Raw genomic sequence first — 20,158 nt, forward strand, 5'->3', positions numbered from 1 at the left:
GCTTTTGACCACAGGAAGAATCCGTGCGTCCTCTTGGCCAGGATCCGGAGATCTTTCTTATTCTGCTCTGCCTGTAGATGCAGTTCCTTCGTGAATGTTTGTGTTTTATTTCTAAACATTCCAGTCAACTAATGCATTACTCAGGAGATTTGTGTGTGTTGGACTATGGCAACTCTGGAGCTGACCTGATGCATCAATAGGGGAGAAAAACGTAAATTTCCACCAAGGTGCTTTTTCAAAAAAGGTAACTGGGCTGTTTTTTTCCCCCCCTGGAGGAAGAAAAAGAAGATGACATTTTGCTTCTCATCCAAGAAGCTTCATCATTATGGACCTGAGGATTCAAGTGATGAATCTTTGAGTCTGTCATTTGTACCTCTGTTATGTATTCTCTCTTCTCTTCTCTTCTCTTCTCTCTTCTCTTCTCTTCTCTCTCTTCTCTTCCTCTCCTCTTCTCTCCTCTCTCTCCTCTCCTCTCCTCTCCTTTTCCCTCCCCCCCTTTCCTTTCTTTTCTTCCCTTCCCTTCTCCTCTTCTCTCCCCTTCTCTTCTATTCCCTTCCCTTCTCTTTTCCTCTTCTCTTCTATTCCCTTCTCCTCTCCTTCCCTTCTCTTATATTCCCTTCCCTTCCCTTCTCTCTTCTCTTCCCTTCCTTCCTTCTCCTCTTCCTTCCCTTCCCTTCTCCTCTTCCCTTCCCTTCTCTTCTATTCCTTCTCCTCTCCTTCCCTTCTCTTATATTCCCTTCCCTTCCCTTCCCTTCTCCTCTTTCTTCCCTTCGTTCCCTTCTCCTCTTCCTTCCCTTCCTTTCTCCTCTTCCCTTCCCTCTTCTATTTCCTTCCCTTCTCTTCCTTCCCTTCCCTTCTCCTCTCTTCTTCTATTCCCTTCTCTTCCCTTCCTTCTCCTCTTCCCTTCTCTTCTATTTCCTTCCCTTCTCTTCTATTCCCTTCCCTTCTCTTCTCTTCTTCTATCCCCTTCTCTTCCTTTCCTTCTCTTCCTCTCTTCTTCTATTCCCTTCTCTTCTATTTCCTTCCCTTCTCTTCTCCTCTCCTCTTCCCTTCTCTTCTATTTCTTTCCCTTCCCTTCCCTTCTCCTCTCTTATTCTATTCCCTTCTCTTCTATTTCCTTCCTTCCTTCCCTTCCCTTCTCTTCTCCTCTCTTCTTCTATTCCCTTCTCTTCTATTTCCTTCCCTTCTCTTCCCTTCCCTTCCCTTCTCCTCTTCTCTCTCCTCTCCTCTCCCCTTCTCTCCCCTCCCCTTCTATTCTTTATTCCATTCCATTCTATTCAGCTTCTTGGATGAGAAGTGAAATGTTTTCATCTTCCTCCTCCAGGAAAAAAAAGTTCCAGTTGCCTTTTTGAAAAAAAGAGACAGTTATGACCTGGATGACTGTGAATCTCCATAGATGTGCAAATTTTGTCCCTTTTAAAAATCAAGACAAGGGACTTTTATTACCAAATCAGTCAAATATGTTTCTTTCTTCTCAGACAGAATAATGATATGTTCCTTAAAACCATGTTGGTGTCCTTCTTTCCATTCTTGAATTTTTTTTTATTCATGTTCATTTCTGAAAAAGTCCCCCAGGGATAAGTCACAGTAGATTTTGAACCAAAGATGTTAAAAATGTAACAGAATCAGTGAATTACAAGAGCAGAGTGGTCAATTACATTGCCAAGTTTAGCCCAATGTAGAAACTATCCCTTATGTATGCCTACTTTTTCCAGGAATAAGCACAGAGTGCTTTCCAATATATTTGTTCCCACATTCTATGTATCCCTAAGGCTGTAAAAATAAACAGGACAGAAGTGATACTTTAGATGCAACTATTACATAGCAATAATACTTTTCCCAAAGAGATTTCTAAACCATAGCAATATCTTACAAATCCAATGTCTTATTCCTGAATGCATTTGCATCACAGCAGAGAACGCTGTCTTTGGAGTTTTGCAGTTTCAGCTATCCCAAAAAGTGTGTGTGTGTGTGTGTGTGTGTTTGTTTGTTTGTGTGCATCTGTCTGTCTGTCTCTCTCTCTCTTTCTCTCTCACACACACACACTCTTTGTTAGTATGCATGTTGTTTCCCATTATCAATGTTCTCAGACATTAGTTGCTTCCGGCTGACCTGAAGATCAATAGTTCCAAGCTACGGGAGGCCTGGTTATCTGACTACTAGATAGCAGTGCAACTCAGTTGCCGTCTGAAAGTCATTCCCAGATAACTCTAAGGCACAACAATTCACAAACTAATTATTTGTGTGTTGCATTTCAGGGTGGGAAGCAGTGTTTTGAAATATAAGAACGGTCTGGAAAATAATCCAGGTATCCCCAACTATGTAGAAAGGGCTTCACTGAGATAATTCACATATCCTTGAGGTTCTGTTTTGGAGCTTTATTTATTCGGGTTGATTCAATTATTCTGAGAAGAAAAAAAGCATTCTACGACTGATATCTACTAAAATGCATGAGACATCTATCTGGTGTCTTGGTAAAAAAGGCAGGAAATTTGCAGAGGTTAAACAAGAGTGAGGAGCGGCTGAAGGTCACCCAGCTGTGCTTAAAACAGCACTAGAACTATGGACTGCTGGGTTCTATCCTGATGTCTTAACCACTACATTAGTGTTATATATTGTATTTATTGTTTTATTTACAACTATTATTGCTTTTGTATTAATTGCATTATTTGTATTAATTGAATTATTATCCTGTTTTTTTCCCCCCACCAAGCCTTTTCGGCTTCAAGCTTTGCAGTCCCCAAGGCCTTTAGCTATGCCGGCTTGGGGAGGGGAAGGGATGATGAGAACTGTAGTGCAAAGCAACCGCGCTGAGCTGGGGATGATGGGAACTTCGCACTAGCTCTCTCCGCGACCAAGAATTGCAAAGAGGGTGGGGCTCCCCCGAGTCTTTTCGTCTCCTGGCCAGTAGGCGTCGCTATACATACACACACAGAGAGAGAAAGAGAGATCCGTCGGCAGAACGCCGCACAAGAAAAGCCGGTCGGGCAGAGGGGGGCGGGGCTTGGAGAAAAAGACGCCCTTTCTCCTCAAGATGGAGCGCCCTGGCTCCTCCCCCTCCCGTCATGCCCCGCGGCGGCCGGAAGCGGCGGCGGCGGAGTGGAGGTGGGGGGGTGCCGCGGCGGAGCGAGCGCGGGGATCCGCACACCGGCGGCGGCGGCGGCAGGTGTGAGCCGTCCGGATGGCGGAGTCCGGACCGCAGCCGCCGGGCGGCGCGCCCAGCCGGCACGAGAAGAGCCTGGGGCTGCTCACCACCAAGTTCGTCTCGCTGCTGCAGGAGGCCAAGGACGGCGTGCTCGACCTGAAGCTGGTGAGCCATTGGGGGGTGAGGGGGTGAGGGGGGGTGAAGCAAGGAAGGGGCCGCAGGACCCTCGCCTGGAGAAGCCCAAGGCCCTCCCCGTCTCCCCCTCCCCGGGGAAGAGGCAGCCGGCCCAAAAGGGTTGCAGGGGCGGGGGAACTACAAAGCCCATCCGCCTGCGCGGCGGGGAGATGCCGGGGTGGGAAGCTGGCAGCGCTCTGCTGTGCCTTCCCCGGCCAGGAGAGGTTTGGGCTGCAGCCTCTTCCAGGAGGAGGACTCCGGTTCTCTTGACCCCCCACCCCTGGGCCATGTGGGTTTTTGGGGGGTGGGGGTGGGGGGCGGCTGGTGGGTCTTCTCTCCTTCCACCGGCTCGCTGGGCGCAAGGACTACAACTCCCATCTGCGCCCGAGCCTGGGGAAAAGACGCTGCAGCCTTGAGGGTGCTTGGGGGCGGGGTTGCAAAGCCGGGCAAAGGAGCCATTCTCAGGCTGCTGGGCAGCATCCTTTGCCCGGCGTGCGCACGTGTGTGTGGCTTTCACGTGTGTGTGTGTGTGTGTGTGTGCAACCGCGTGTGCGCGCGCGCGAACGTGTCCATGGTTCCTATGTGGTCACATTGAGATGGCTTCTGTTTGAGCATGACTCGGTCATGGGGGGAGAAAGGGTACCTCTGGTGCGCTGTGTGTGGGGGTCTTCCACTCATTTCTCCTTCCGATTAGCTCCCTCCCTCCCTTCCTTCCCTCCCTTCCTCCTTCCTTCCTTTTCTCATCCAGCATCAGCAGGGCTGGGGGGGATATCCCCTCCCTCCCCTCCCTTGCTGCTCATTTCATAAACCAACTAGCTAATATCATTAATGATGCTTCCTTCCTTCCTTCCTTCCTTCCTTCCTTCCTTCCTTCCTTCCTTCCTTTTAGTTCCCTTACTCTCATTTCCCTTCCTTTATTCCTTCTCTTTTTCCTTCCTTCCTTCCTTCCTTCCTTTTAGTTCCCTTACTCTCATTTCCTTCCTTTATTCCTTCTCTTTTTTTCCCTTCCTTCCTTCCTTCCTTCCTTCCTCTCCTTCCTTCCTTCCTTCCTTCCTTCCTTCCTTCCTTCCTTTTAGTTCCCTTACTCTCATTTCCTTCCTTTATTCCTTCTCTTTTTCCTTCCTTCCTTCCTTCCTTCCTTCCTTCCTTCCTTCCTTCCTTCCTTCCTTCCTTCCTTCCTTCCTCCATCCATCCATCCATCCATCCATCCATCCATCCAGCATCAGCAGGGATATGGGGGAATATCCCCTCCCTCCCTTGCTGCTCATTTCATAAACCAACTAGCTAATATCATTAATGATCCTTCCCTCCCTCCTCTCCCTCATCCAGCATCAGCAGGGCAATAGGGGGGACAGCATCCCCTTTGGATGGCTGCAGCAGTCGGCTTTTGTCTTTTCTTCCCCCTCCTCCTGCCAGCTGGTGGGAGCCCTTTCTTCCCCTCCCACAACTCCCTCCGCCACCTGCATGCTTGCCAACGCACGACCTCCCCCCCCCCAGCCCGAATGGCGATGGCTGTGTTTTGTGTGGCGGCTGGGCAGGAGGGAATCCGTTTGCCCGCATCCTTCTGCCGACTTGCAGGTAGAAGAGATTCACGGTGGGGAGGAAGAGCTGCTGCGGTAGTTGCAACTGGCTCCTTGGGCTTCTCTGCAGGCTTTCTTAGGCATTGCTTGGGCGGGTTAAGATTTCTGCAGAAGATTTTACATTTTATTGGTGGGGAGGGGAAGGAAAGAGTCCCAAAGTTCTTGAAACTAAGGACAGTTGGTAGCAAGGGACAGCAGGGTTTCTCCCCAGAAGCACATGGAGGGAACTTAAAGCAAGGGAGCCGGGCAGGAAGTTGCTTCTTTGTGCTGTGAACCACAGCTGAGGTTTAACAGAGCATGGGTGAATTCCCATGTGAATAATAGGAAATATGGCCTTTTCAATGCTGAGCACCCTTCCCTGTTGGCCATGGGGACCTGGGTCTTCAGAGCTGCAGTTCAGCAACATTTGGAAGGCTACAGCTGCTGAGTCCTCTGTTGGGTAGATTAACAGCAGCAACCTGTGGTGGTTACACAGAACAGGTAGTTCTCGACTTAGAATCACAATGGAGCCCAACATTTCTGTTGCTAAGTGAGACAAGTGAATTTTGCCCCATTTTATGACCTTCCTTGACACAGTGAAGTGAATCGCTGTAGCTGTTCAGTTAATGACAGGTGGTTAAATGAATCTGGCTTCTCCCCTGACTTTGCTTAAAAGGGCATCGCATGACTGCGGGACTTTGCCACGGACATAAATAGGAGGCAGTTGCCAGGCATCAGAATTTTGATGCTGCAATGGATAGAAAATAGTGTGAAAACGGGCCCTAAGTTACTTTTTTTCTGTGCCGTTATAACTTCACACGGTCCAACTGTTGTAAGTTGAGGACTATCTGTATTTATTCCAAAAGGCAGCTGTGATGGGAAGTGTTGCTACAGCATTTATAAACATCACAGCAGCACAATGTGAGGTGTGTTATTTAGAAGTAAGCTCATCTGCATTCAGTGGGATCTACCTCTGTAGAAGTATGGACAGGGTTTGTCAAATCCAAAGAATAGGAATCTTACTTCTTCTGCATCATAAAAGTTTATAAATCCTATACATGTGTAATTTATCTGTGGGTCATTCTTGTTCAACTCATTGAAAAATGTGCTGTGAATACCCACGTGCAGGATGGCGCTTTCATCTAATGTATTGCAGGAAAATAAAAAAAAATGGGTCAGTGTTCGCTGGCAGAGCACTGCCATTTCGGTTTCTATATACATAGCTAGGATAAAAGAGAAATGATTGAACCATGTCAAGTAATGTAAATTAATTTGCAGTAGCATGCAGGAAACAAATTAAAATGGAATCCAAACAAATAGAAGGCCAAAGAAACAAGATTTCTTAATTAGCAACCATTGGTAATGAATTGACAAAGCAGTAAGCGCATTAGCCTAATCTGAACAGTTAATTTTTGCATAAGGTGCTCTGTTTTGTGGTTGTTGCAGCTGCTTTGTGATTTGGTGATGAGTTTGACAGTTTCACACCAGAATAATCATTCATGAAAGAGACTGGCATTTTTCAGTCTTAAAATAGACCTGTCCTGAGCAATTGAGATAGAGTCCTTGAGAAAGTTCACAAGCAGGGTGTGATGTAATTAACATAGCTTTTGTGTTGTGGTGGTCCAGGTATTTTTTGTTACACTATGGTGCCTTTGAACTCACCTCTTTTTTGTTTGTTTGCTTTTGCAGGCAGCAGATACTCTGGCAGTGCGGCAAAAGAGACGTATTTATGATATTACAAACGTCCTTGAGGGCATTGGACTTATCGAGAAGAAATCGAAGAACAGTATTCAGTGGAAGTGAGTAAGGGGCGGGGGGCGATAGAGAAGCCCTGGCACTATAGCTTCCACAGAAGGGACTGCAATTGCATTCACTGTTAACCACTCACACGTATGAATCAGAGGCAGAACAATTTATCCGAACAGCTGTGGGGTTTCTATGGAATTTCTCACTTCTCAGGTCATGGGTGTCTCAAAGGTGCTTTTTGAAAGGGCAACTGGACTTCCTTTGTTTTTATTTGAAGTCGTTTCGCTCCTCATCCAAGAAGCCTTTTCAGTTCTGACTGGCTGACTGAATTGAGTCAGAACTGAAGAAGCTTCTTGGATGAGAAGTGAAATGTCTTCAAATAAAAACAAAGTCCAGTTGCCTTTTGAACAAGCACCTTTGAGACAGCTGTGTGTGTGTCTGAATGTTTTTCTGAAGCTAGCTTTGGAAGAATTTTATCAGTAGCTCTGCTGAGTGACTGTGTGTGCGTGTGTGTGTATAATATACACATACATATATACATTTACATCTACATACATACAGGAGTGATAAAGAGGAAGTTCAGTCCTATTGCTTTGACCAGGTACTTGATCTTCCAGGGATGAGAATTTTTGAGACTTTTATTAATGGATTTCCCCACCCACCCTCCCCCCTGGGAAAACATAATGCAGAGAAAAACTTTGAAAAGGATATTTGAGTTCTCTCCCGGGTGCATTAAGGGTGTCACTGAATTCTCTTTGGAAAAGATAGAACTAAAAGAAAAACCCAAAGGCTTTCTTCTGCAGGCAGTGTGTGTGATTGAAATGATCATTGATATGGGATTCTTAATACACTGTGAAAAAGGCTGATCCCTTGATTTCGCTTGTTTTTCCCGTTCTTGTCAGAGGTGTGGGGCCTGGCTGTAATACCCGAGAAATTGCCCACAAGTTGATTGAGTTGAAAGCAGAGATTGAGGACCTGGAACATCGGGAACGAGAGCTGGAACAGCAAAAGATGTGGGTGCAGCAGAGTATCAGGAATGTCACCGATGATGTACAGAACAACGAATATCCTTGGCGTCTACTCTGGTTCTTCCCGCTTTTGGGTTTCTTCGATGCTCAAATGCAGATCCTTTCTGGCGATTCTGCTCTGGCCTAGCTTTACAGTTCTACCTCCTGAATATTTGGGATGGCAGTGCCCAGAATTTAGTCGTTGGCTGGGAATTCTGGAATTTGTAGTCTCAGAGCGACTGCATCACCCATCCTTATATCGTTTATGCCAATTTGTGTAGGACAATTTTTTTTTAATGCACGCTGTTTTCTGATAGAAATGTTTCTAGGCAGGTAACCTAATTTTCATAGGATAATAGAAAACAGCTAACATCAGATTAGAAAAGGCTCTTTATTCAACTGTCCTAATAGCGTGAAATAATAATGTTCCTTGTGTTTCAAATTAGTATCCTTTTTTCTCATCCGTGCTCTGGTTTTTCCCTAGTCTGTCCTTAGATGTTTTTCCTGTGTTGGTGGCCTGTTGGTATATTTCCAGTGGAGAACCACAGTGAACAATACAAACTGGTTGGGCTCCAATTTTCCAGGATTGGTGGTGAGAGTTTAGGACAAAAGGAGGATTAATTTTTAACAGGATTGAGACTTGTATGCTACATTTATTGGATGCATCTATCTTGGAATGGCAGAAAACTACTGCTGATGTTCAACAATCCAGATTGAGAGAGTTCAATCCTAGGCAGCGACAGGTATTTATCAAGACACAAGAGATCAATTGCTGCGAACTCCTCATAGGCCTCTGGAAGGGCGTCTGGCCAGTAAATGCTCAGTTCCATTTAGCCGCCCTGACTCCACCCCAATAAAAAATGGGATTACAGGATCATGAAAAGAAATAAAAAATACTATTGGGAGGGAAGGGGAATGATCCTGCTGAGGTTCAGAGGCAGCTGGTTTTTTCCCCTTAACTTCAGGAACATTAGCGTATGTGACAGACGAGGATCTTTGCAAGTGCTTCCCAGGTAAGGATGGCGTGTCACTTCATCAGACATGATATTCTTCCGATTAAAATCGGAATTCCGATTTTTGGGGGAATCGCCGCGAGCGGAGCCCGGGCAGGTGGGCGGGCGGTGCGAGTGGCGGGCGGTGCGAGCGGAGCCCGGGCGGGCGGGCGGTGCGAGCGGAGGGCGGGCGGGTGGTGCGAGCGGAGCCCGGGCGGGCGGGCGGTGCGAGCGGAGGCCGCTGAGTGGCAGGAAAAGGGAGCTGGGCAGCGATTTCTTGGCGCGCGGTGGGGTGTCTCTTTTGGCCGGCCCCGATTTTTTTTTCAGAGGGGAATATGCCTGCTTCATCCCTGCTATCCCTGCCTGTTCAATATAATTCCACCCTTGCAACATCTTCGCAAGGAGTTGGTCCTTCTCTGGATCAACTTATCTTTGATGTGCCTTTCTGGGTAGAATTGGGAGTGTGGGAGATGGGAAGACAGTTCCTGGCAATTAGGAACAGAAAACACTGCCCAGCTGGGGTTAGGAAAAGCAAAGAATGTGTCATTTTGTGTTGCTTAGCTGTTTCCTGAATGCAGCATTTTGGTTTCTTGTTGCAGGCGACACATTGCTGGCCATCCGAGCTCCGTCAGGAACCCAGCTAGAAGTTCCTGTCCCTGAGGTGGGTGTAGATGTTTGGTGATGCTAGCAGAGGGCTCACCCCAAGAAGTCAGCATGCCAGCAGCTTCAGTGACCGAGGGCCTTTTGCAGCCAAACATATTTGACAGGTTGCAAGCAAAAAGAGGGGAAAGCCCTCTGCAGAAAAGTTACCAATCAAAAATGGTACTCCATTAATATTCAGATACGTTCAAGAGCAGTCTGACATCGCTCGCTCTCCAGGGAATTGAGATGCAGAAAGAAGAGAAGAAAGGAGGGGAAAGGATACCAGGAAGAAGAAAAAAACCAGCGATGAAAAAGAAAGCAACTCAATAGTCCCATCCGCGTGAAGTCTTTTGTGGGTTATTCCCAAGGGGAATATTGCTGTTGTAGAAATATCTATTTGGCTGGTGGAAAGATTTCCCAACAGGAGCAGCATTAAGAGACATGGACTTCCGACTCCCAGAGTTGGTTCCCCTGGCTGGGGAAGCATGGGAGTTGAAGTCCTTGCATCTTAAAGTTGGGAAACCCTGGCCTAAGGGGGCTCAACGGATTCCATTCTGTACGGACCACATGTTCAACTTTCCTAGGGTCTCTAGTTAAAAACAATGGCTAGCTCTAAGGTGCCTGGAACTGTACTGAGCTAAGCTGCCTCCCATTCCACTTGGTATTATAGGCTGCTTTCTCCAAGAAGCGTCTGGCTGGATGTGGGGCTCAACGAATTGAGAAGGGGCTTCTCCTTTAGTGGTGACGGGAAGGTTTGGGGTTCCCCTGTCCGTAGAGAACACCTGGAGAAAGAATTCCATACTGACACCGATGGTTTCCTTCCAGTCTTGTGATGACACCTGATGACGCCGTCGCACTAATACCACCACCGTATACCGTTCGTACAGTTGCGTCCATGCAACCTCTCTTTTTTTTTCTTTCTCTCTAGGGCTTAAACGGCCAGAGGAAATACCAGATCCACCTAAAGAGCAGCAACGGTTCCATTGATGTTCTTCTAGTAAACAAGGATGCCTGGAGCTCTCCTCCGGTGGTACTTCCTGTCCCTCCCCCGGAAGACCTCATTCAGTGCCAGCCAATCACTCCCTCTAAGAAGCCATCCGTTCCCCCGTCCCAGGAGACCCCTCTTCCCAGCGGTGCCAACCCTCCTGGGTCTGTGCCCAGCAGCACACAAGACCACAGGCCCTCCGTGCCCCAATCGGCCGCCGTGGCAGGTGAGCTTCAAAGGGACGAGGGAAAAGCACAGCCTTCGTTAAAGTTTAAACGCCCATTTTAAAAGTGGGCCAGTAACTATGCTATTAACGTTTGCTGACTCAGAACTTTGGCTCCCAGGGTACCTCCAGGAAGGCGAGGCTGATCCTGATTAAATTAGGTTAATTCTGCAGAAACAAGAGTCCCGTGAAATCAAGGACCCAATTTGGGGTCCACTTTGTCCTTGCCCTGTTTTCCTTGCCCCTTGTATAGCCTTTCATCCTCCTTTGAATCTCTGCTACAGCCTGAGATGAAAAATCACCTCATGGCATGTCGTTTCTTAAGCAGGAAACATATTGAGGAAAAGGTTTGTTGTGGACCTTTCCTTTTCTCCATCAAAATAATGGCATCTTCTCCATAAGGTCCCTTCCAACTCAGTTAATCTGTAATTCCAATATGCAAATATCCTTTCTGGCCCTGTTTGCAATCAGACATATTCCAGGCCAGGCATCCCAGGGCATGAAAGATTCCCTGGCCCCCCCTCAAGATTTAGATGGCAAACCTCACATCAGAAGAGCTGGGATGAGGTCGGCTAATCCTTCCAGAGAGGTTTTCTTGGAGAAGGGACAGAATTCTGCTCTAAAAATAAAAAGCACTCATTTTGAAAATTGGGAATGTGGATGAGACAGGAACCTGTTTAACAGCCCTGCTTGGACCATCCCTGGCACTAGAAGCTTGGCAACAGGGCAATGACTATCAATACGCCCTACCCTTAGCTGCCGTAGAGTAATGGGAAGGTGCTAACTGGGGGGTTTCTTTACAAGGCCGGAAAAAGCGCAAAGGGCAGCTAAGATGATCAAGGGCCTGGAGACAAAACATACGAAGAATGGTTGCAGGGCTTGGGTATGGCCAGTCTAGAGAAGAGAAAAGAAAAGGACCAAGGGGAACGTGACAGCAGTGTTGCAGTATTTTAGAGACTGCCACAAAGAAGAGGGTATCAACTTATTTTCCAAAGCACCAGGAGGCAAGATGACAAGCAATGGATGGAAATTAACCAAGAGGAGAGGCAACCTGGAATTAAGGAGACATTTCCTAACAGGACAATTAACCAGTGGAACAACTTGCCTCCAGAAGTTGTGGATGCTCCATCACGAGGCTTTTAAGAAGAGACTGGACAAACACTGAATCTGAAATGGTATAGGGTCTCCTACTTGAGCAGGGGTTGGACTAGAAGACCTCCAAGGTCCCTTGCAGCTCTATTGTGATGGATTGAACTTAAAAGTACTTTTCCTGACGGTTGCTATGAGCCTGCCAGCTGCATTCCCCTAGCTGTGTGGAATCCCATCCTACATCATAGGTCAGGGGTGTCCAACCTTGGCAACTTTAGGACTTGTGGACTTCAACTCCCAGAATTCCTCAGCCAGCAAAGTCTTCAAAGTCGCCAAGGTTGGAGACTCCTGCAATAGGTGGTTGGGTGGCATGCGATCTTAAACCATAATTTATCTTTCTGTCACCCTCTTCTCATCATCGCAGAGACAGGCACCTCGACAGCAGAATCAAAAAGCAGTGTGGAGCTGGACTCGCTTACCCCTTCGACTGTACCGGCCAGCCCGCCAGCTGGGCTCGATACGCAGCCCCTCCAATCCTCAGCCTTGCTGGACAGCAGCTCTGTCTCGCCCAGTTCCTTTACCTCCTTCGAGCCAATCAAGTCCTTCCCCACAGAAAGTAAGTGCTCTGGGTTTCCAGCTATCGGGTGGGCGGCTAGGATGGATCCAAACTGACAGAACCTGAGTTTGTTTGGCTCTGACCTCCTGCATTGTACTTTGATGCGGGGTGTGTGTGTTTTTTTTTTTAAATTCCAAAGTCATCGGGTGTGTTTGACAGTCTCTACTGGCTCCTTTTCGCAGACGTTCTTCTAAAACAAGGGTCCCCAAACTTGGCAACTTTAAGACTTTTAACTTTGTGGACTTCAACTCCCAGAATTCCTCAGCTAACATGACTGGAGGAGGAATTCTGGGAGTTGGAAGTCCACAAGTCTTAAATCTGTCAAGTTTGAAGGCCCCTGTTCTAAAACGAAGCTGAGCTAGAGGAAGTGGGATCAACCACCAGGAGAAATGAACTGTGCAGATCGTGTTTCCCAGCCAGGACAACTTTTAAGCTGTGTGGACTTTTTTAACTCCTAGAACTCTCCAGCAAGCATGAATTCTGGGACTTGAAGTCCGCGCAGCTTAAAATGATCCTGGCTGGGAAACCATGGGTATTGACAATGGGAATCTTCTTCGAGTGACATAAAAACAAGAGCTCTTAGCAGACTGCAGTTACTGGAATTGTATCTTGGCCTTTTCCCTACCTGGGCTCTTGAATACGTTGGAATTACTGCTTCCAAAACTCCTCTCTCTCTTCATATGGGGAATGGCAGCCCCCAAACATCTGAAGGTACTTGGAAACAGAGGTAGCCTCTGCCACAATAATTGCGTTGGTCTTTAAGATGTGCAACCTTTGTTCTTTTTTTTTTTTTTTCCAGTACTGGAATTTCCCAAAGAGCTTTCAGAAATGTTTGAGCCAACCAGAGGTGCGTTGCTAGTTGTCCCTGTAGCAAACCTTGTTTGTGCTTTGCCTTTTTTTCCTTTAGAAGTTCAGAAAAGTCAGACATACCGTTTCGCAAACTTGATTAAGGCCCCCCAGTTGGGCCCTTGTAGAATAGCAACAGAAGGAATCGCTTTTCTTGGCTTGTGCTGGTTTTCTACTTTTAAGGGCGACTTTCAAGTGCTGGACGATGAAAACATTTAAACCTGTTTACTGCAGGGACATATCAGGGGCATTTCATTTGGTTACCTGCGTAAACCAAACCCCCCCTGGAGAAAAGAAGAAGCAGCAGCTGCTAAAAATGCATTGTTTTGATGTTGCTCGTGCAGGAGCCTGCAGAATCTGCCCTATTACTGCTTATGTAGTCAACCGAGGAGCGAACTGAGACATGAGACAGAAGAAGCTGGGCTGGAAGGATTACCCCATCTCAAATTTGGGGCACTGGGTGACACACTCACATATTTTGCAAGCACGTAAATGTCTCACACCTTCTTCTTCCCATAGAGTGCATGAATTCGGAGTTGCTTGAAGAGCTGATGTCCTCTGAAGGTAGGACTGCATTTCTTCCACTCCCAGGTTTGGAGTGGAGGCCACATCAGAAAGCATAGAAAACCAGGGCGCGGGCCGCTGCATTGTTTTTTAGTCGAGCATGGCTGGCTTGGGGGGATCCTGGGATGTTGTCGTCTTAAAAGTTGCTGAGGTTGAGAAAGGTTGGGCTAAGGGTTGTGGGATTGCTGTGTCGGGAGAGTCCCCCGCTTCCTAAGGGTCTCCTTTTCTCTCCCCCACCCCCGGCAGTGTTTGCTCCTTTACTCCGCCTCTCCCCGCCTCCCGGAGACCACGACTACATCTACAACTTGGATGAGAGCGAAGGGGTTTGCGACCTTTTCGACGTCCCGATTCTCAACCACTGACTTTGACTGCCTGGATGGATGGACTTTGGGATACGGATTCTTCCCCCCCCCCCCTTTTTTTATTTTTAAAGAAACTTGTCTCAAAGGAATGTGGGGGAAAACCCCAAACTCTTCATTTTGGATTCTTTGTCCGCTAGTGCTTGACTGAAACACAAGAGCTGCTCTGGTCTAGACCGAAAACCAATAAGGACGAAAGTCTCGTCTCCAGCTTTTTTTTCTTTTCTTTTCTTTCCCCCCCTCTTCCCTGGCTTAATCTTGGTCCAGTCCTTGTCCCTTCACGGATCCTGAGCGGGCCTCCTTCCCAGGCACCTGCTGTCGAATCTTGCCGAACAGTAAAAGCGCTTCCTTGAGTCCCCTTCTAGCCTGTTTTGGCATCCCTGCACTGCTGGGGGCACTTTGCATCTCCCTCCCTCCCTCCTTCCTTTTCTAATTACCAACAGGACAGCCAAACCGGAGCCAGGTGGTTTGTGTGTGTGTGTGTGGGGAAATCCAGCCCCGGCCTCTCTTTTGGCCTCTCTTTTGGCTCGTTCATAGAATTCAAACGATTCATAGAATTCAAACGATCCTCTCTTTAGCAATTGTCTGCTTTGGGCATGATGGAATGTGGGCCTCTCAGCCGATCCCTGGATCGGTTTTTTTTTTTGTTTTTAATGTGCTTAGAAGTGGCGTTTCAAGTAACCCTCCTGGTGCATCTTTTCAACACAAAGCACGAAGCCCTTTCCCCCCCTGTAGGTTGCCTAGACTTAAATCGTGTGTGTGTGTGTGTGTGTGTGTGTGCCCGTGCGCGTTTTGTTTTTAAGGTGCCAGTTTTGCACAGTCACTTTCCTCCAAAGAGTCAGAACTCCCAGATGATTTTGTTAGAAAGGAGGTGTGCAAAAAACAAGTTGGGACTTCGAGCAGGTGGGAACCTGCCTGTTGTCAACCCAAAGCTTCTTTTGCACACACCCGTCCTGGGTTGCCCCCTCCCCCCCCCCATCTGCAGCTGTGCTGCATCAGGAAGGGAAGAGCTGGCTGGGACTAATTGGGAGGCTTGCTTTCTCTCTCAAGCCCCCCCCCCTCCCCCGATGTCTCCGTTGGGACCCTCCGATGGAGGAGATTTAGTCACAGCGAAGGGAGCCTCCCTGGTGTGTCCTCCTCCCATAGCTGCTAGAGTAGGGCTTTTCGGGGTGCGCTGTTTCCCTTTGCGATTGGCTAGACGTATTACGTTGCCGGTGCTGTTGGCGCAGTCCGACTTCTCTTTGGAACTTAAACCACGGCGTGCCCTTTCCCGCATTTCTCTCCGACAAGCGCACCCTCAGCCTCTCCATCGGGGGCTTCCCCTGATCTTGAGGACATATGGAAGGAGCCCTCGCTTTCTGCCCCTCCCCAATCCTGCACTTCCGAACACCTTTCCCCCCACCACCCACCCCTTGAAAGCCATATCCATTTTCCACCACCCGTCGGCCTCGTGGGTTACACCGCGTGCAAACCCCGGAACCTCAGCTTTCCTGATTCCTAAGACTGTCGCAGGTGCCGAAGAGGCGCCCGCCTCCTTGCAGTGGGGCTGGTCGGTCGGGAAGGGTTCCGATCCGAAGCGGGGGGAGCTCTCCCACATCGCAGCCCTTGAACTGCCTGGCTGAAAGAAAAAAAATCTCCTTTTGAGGGGACTGAATGAATTGTGCTACTTAGAATTGTGGAAGGATTCAGTGTGAGCGGGCAGGCCTGACCCTGATCTCCCCTCCCTTTCCCTCCACCCCCCTGTAATCAGGGAATGTTTCTATTTCCATTAGGGAGACCGAGGCAAAGCTGGGTGTCTCAAAACTTGACAGATATAAGATGGGTGGACTTCAACTCCCAGAATTCCCTAGCTAGCCATACTGGCTGGGGAGTTCTGGGACTTGAAGTCCACCCATCTTAAAGCTGCCACACCAAGGTTGAAAACACTGGGCTTAAAAGATCCACAAAAGCAACTTTTGTGTTTTTCCGGGTAGGAAATCGAGATTTAATAAAAAGAGATTTTCACCTCTCCAGCCTAGGAGCATTCGTCTCTGCCTCCAGGTCAGGGGTCTCCAACCTTGGCAACTTTAAGCCTGGAGGACTTTAACTCCCAGAATTCCCCAGCCAGCTTGAAGTCCTCCAGGCTTAAAGTTGCCAAGGTTGGAGACCCCTGAGGTAGATGACTGTCTCAAAAAAACCCCAAACCCTGGAATCCTGTTCGCCTCTCCCAGAAGGACACCGTTCCACCTGCAGGGTTTCTGAGCTGTTCTTCTAGCTCTGTGTGGCTGTCCCCAGCGAGACACAGGCCTCTCTTGCCTGCCTCCATTGCATCCCCTCCTGCCTATTGTACGTGGTTTGGGCCTGCTCCTGTTTAGCAGCCGAAACTTCGTTTCTCTTTGCTGTCACCTTCTTGCGCCCCTGACCCGTTGGGTGACGTCCCCCAAAAGATGCAATAGAGGAAATGTTTGTGGGTGGGGAAAGGGAGAGAAATGAGTTTTGATTCATATAAAAAAAGATTATTTTTATACTTTTTTCCAGCAGAAGAAAATTGCCTGTAATATTTGTACAGTTTTTTTTTTCCTGAGTGAATAAACGAACTTTCCAAAACTTTCTGCCTATCGTGTTGTCATAAGAAGGCATTTCATTCCCTCCATGGCACATCCGCCATCTTGCGATGCCAAGGGCTTGGACTACAAAATGTCCCGAGCGGAGATGGCTTAAGGCTTGGCATCTGACTGCCAGGGTCTTCTTTTCAGGTAGCCTCTTTGTGTCCCAGGTGGGTTTATTAGTAGTACTTGAGAATGAAAGGCGGGAGTAGAATAAATCCTGGCTGCCACGTAAGGACCCGTATAAAGATAAAAGAACTGCCACCTGCTTGGATTGAAATAATTACACAAGCCCTTAAAAAGGACTCCAGAGTTGATCTACTGAACACAGCACTAGATCTGGGGTCCAATTTGGTGTAGGGTCAACAACAAATCAGCAACCTCTAGAAAACAGACAAATGAGGCTTTTACTACACTCCTTGTCCCTGAGTGATGGAGAAGGAAGAGTCATTGTATCCAGAACAAATCAAGCGGAAGAGACAGCGGCAGGATAAATACCCTTGCCCACTTGTTCTGGATGCAAGAGTGTTCTGGCTCCATCACCCAGGGACAATAAAGGATTCCAAATACATTGTAATTCCTCTCTTAACTCCTCTGTGGTTTAGCAAAACCCACATAATACCATCAGTTTCAGTGATGCTGTCGAAGAGGTGTCGTCTAGAGCAACTCGCTTCCAGAAGTTGTGAATGCTGCAACACTGGGAAGTTTTTAAGAAGAAATTGGACAACCATTTGTCTGAAATGGCATAGGCTTTCCTGACTGAGCAAGGGGTTGGACTAGAAGACCTCCAGGGTCCCTTCCAACTCTGTTGTTCTATCCTTTTGTTTTTGAATCGGGATAAGTGTCTGCCTCACCAATGCCTCTGATTCCCATGTTTTTTTATGGGCATCGTCGAAATCTACAGTTGTCTAGGACTGGAAAAAGCCAGAATTGGAATTTGCTCTTACAAATTGCTGACTGACTTAGGAATCTCCACGCTCATGGACAGTTGAGACTCTAGAAAAAGTGCAGAGAAGAGCAACCAGGATGATTAGGGGACTGGAGGCTAAAACATACAATGAACGGTTGCAGGAACTGGGCTTGGCTGGTCTAGTGAAGGGAAGGACCAGGGGAGACAGGAGAGCAGCCTTCCAATATCTGAGGGGCTGCCCCAGAGAGGAGGAAGGGGTCAAGCTATTTTCTAAAGCACCCGAAGGCCAGACAAGGAACAATGGATGGAAACTGAACAAGGAGAGATTTAACCTGGAAATAAGGAGAAACTTTCTGAGAGTGAGAACAATCAACCAATGGACGAGCTTGCCTTCAGAAGTTGTGGGAGCTTCATCACTGGAGTCTTTCAAGAAGAGATTGGACTGCCATCTGTCAGAAATGGTGTAGGGTCTCCTGCTTGGGTGCAGGGTTGGACTAGATGATCTACAAGGTCCCTTCCAAGTCTGATTATCTGTTAAATCTGTTTCTCCTGAAGTGGAAATCCCAGAACTGGCGCTCATCAACTGTGTAAGGTTTCGCATCAGGCAAGGACCAGAGCACCATCATGGAAAAATGGAACGGATCCAGTATGGGATTGGGAAGACTGGAGAACAAGTTAGAGGATGGTGGCAAGAAGGGGAGAAGTTCTTTGTAAGACATGTGAAAGCCCTCCAAAGAGACGATGAATGAAGTCTGCGGAAGGCCTGTGACTGGCACCCAGCAAGCCAGCTGCTCCTCTTTTTCCTCGGCCAGCCAGAAGCCAGGTCTGTTGGCCAGCCTAAATAGTTGCCAGGGATTGTGGCTCAGCATCTTCTGACCAAGGACTAAGAGTGGGACTTCCCCTAAGGAGACTTCATCGTAGTACAATTCCAGGAAGGAGCAGAATGGAAAGCTTGGGGGGAAAGGAGAGGGGGGGCTATCCTGGAGAATGGTCCTCAGCTCTTTGATGCAGCTGTGGGCTCGCTGGACTGACCCTCGTCCGAAGGTTTAGGTAACCCACTGAAACAAGCCCAAGACTGGGATCATTGGCGGGGACTCAAGTCCAGACTTTTCATTTCTTTAAAATTTCATTGTAATGTATGCTGATTAGCGTACATCCAAAGTGACAATAAAGTTATTCTACTCCTGTTCTGTTCTACTCTTTCCTATTCCATCCCATTCATTTCTATTTCTGTTCCATTTCTATGCTACTCTACTTCTGCTCTATGTTCTATTCCGTTTTATTCTGTTCTGTTCTATTCTTTCCTATTCCATTCTACTTCCTATTCTATTCTCTCCTTCCCATCCCATCCCTATTCCGCTCCATTCATTTCTATTTCTGTTCCATTTCTACTAGTCTATTTCTCTTCTTAGTACATTCTATTCTATTCCATTTTATTCTGTTCTGTTCTATCCTATTCCACTCCATTCATTTCTATGTCTGCTCTCTATTCTATTCTGTTTTATTCCTTCCTGTTCCATTCCACTCTATTTTCTATTCTATCCTCTCCCATCCCATCCCCTCCTATTGCACTCCATTCATTTCTATTTCTGTTCCATTTCTACTAGTCTATTTCTGTTCTTAGTATATTCTATTCTATTCTATTCTGTTCTATTCTTGTTCTATTCTTTCCTATTCCATTCATTTCTATTTCTATTCCATTTTATTCTGTTCTGTTCTATTCTTTCCTATTCCATTCTATTTCCTATTCTATCCTCTCCCATCCCATCCCATCCCTATTCCACTCCATTCATTTCTATTTCTGCACTATATTCTATTCTATTCCATTCTATTCTGTTCTATTCTTGTTCTATTCTTGTTCTGTTCTTTCCTATTCCATTAATTTCTATTCCATTTTATTCTGTTCTATTCTTTCCTATTCCATTCTATTTCCTATTCTATTCTCTCCTTCCCTTCCCATCCCTATTCCACTCCATTCATTTCTATGTCTGCTCTCTATTCTATCCTATTCTGTTTTATTCCTCCCTGTTCCATTCCACTCTATTTTCTATTCCATCCTCTCCCCCCCTCCCCTCCTCATCCATCCCATTCATTTCTATTTCTATTTCTATTTCTGCTCCCTTCTCTCGTCCTTCCATGGGGGGACCTCGCTTCCTCCGCACGTGCCGATGGCGCGCAACAGGCTCCGGCCAAAAAAGGGCTCCGCGCGTCGAGCAAGCCGGCTCGGCCGGGACAAGCATCGCTCGGAGCCCCCAAGGCGGGGGTGGGGAGGGGTTGTCCACCCACCCCCACCCCCTACCCACCCCGGTCAGCGGCGTTCCTCCAGCGGCCTCCCTCCAGCCCTCTTCCCGCCTCCCTCGCTCCAGGGGCGGAGACGGCCTCGCCGGCCACCGCCCCGGAACTTGCCGAGCGCCGAGCGGGAGAAGGACGGCCTAGCCAAGCGGGGTGGAGGAGGAGGAGGAGGAGAGGAGAAGGCGGCGGCGGGGGCTGCGGCGGCGGCGCCCCTTCCCCTCGCTCGCGTCTCGCCAGCCCCGCTTCGCCCGAGAGCCGCCCCGCCGGCCTTGCAGGAGCCTCTCGCTCGCTCTCTTTCCGGGCAGCCGGTCCGGGCGCCGCCGAGGCTTCCCCCGCTTGGAGCGCGCTGCTCGATTCCCCGCCCGGGCACGGATGCGCGGAGGAAAGCCGAGCTAAGAAGCGCGGGGAGGGGGGGGAGGAGGAG

General features: G+C 48.1%; 1 protein-coding gene across 2 annotated transcripts; it reads left to right on the forward strand.

The window, feature by feature from the left end:
* The first annotated feature begins 3,093 nt into the window (after positions 1–3,093).
* E2F4 (E2F transcription factor 4) lies at positions 3,094–16,533 on the forward strand. Of its 2 annotated transcripts, XM_087971580.1 has the most exons (11): positions 3,094–3,310; positions 6,568–6,677; positions 7,527–7,688; positions 8,601–8,644; positions 9,223–9,284; positions 10,194–10,476; positions 11,987–12,178; positions 12,978–13,025; positions 13,544–13,588; positions 13,835–15,987; positions 16,102–16,533. In XM_087971580.1, the coding sequence occupies exons 1-10, from the start codon at positions 3,182–3,184 to the stop codon at positions 13,948–13,950; spliced, it is 1,191 nt and encodes a 396-aa protein (XP_087827706.1). In that variant the 5' UTR covers positions 3,094–3,181; the 3' UTR covers positions 13,951–15,987; positions 16,102–16,533. The 2 variants fall into 2 exon arrangements, with proteins under 2 accessions (XP_087827706.1, XP_087827707.1); XM_087971581.1 differs by lacking the exon at positions 12,978–13,025.
* Positions 16,534–20,158: the final 3,625 nt, after the last annotated feature.

This window comes from Notechis scutatus, chromosome 9, assembly GCF_049901735.1.
Source record: "Notechis scutatus isolate UNSWTSFEM ecotype Mainland chromosome 9, rNotScu1.2, whole genome shotgun sequence".
In the NCBI taxonomy this organism is placed as follows: Eukaryota; Metazoa; Chordata; class Lepidosauria; order Squamata; family Elapidae; genus Notechis; species Notechis scutatus.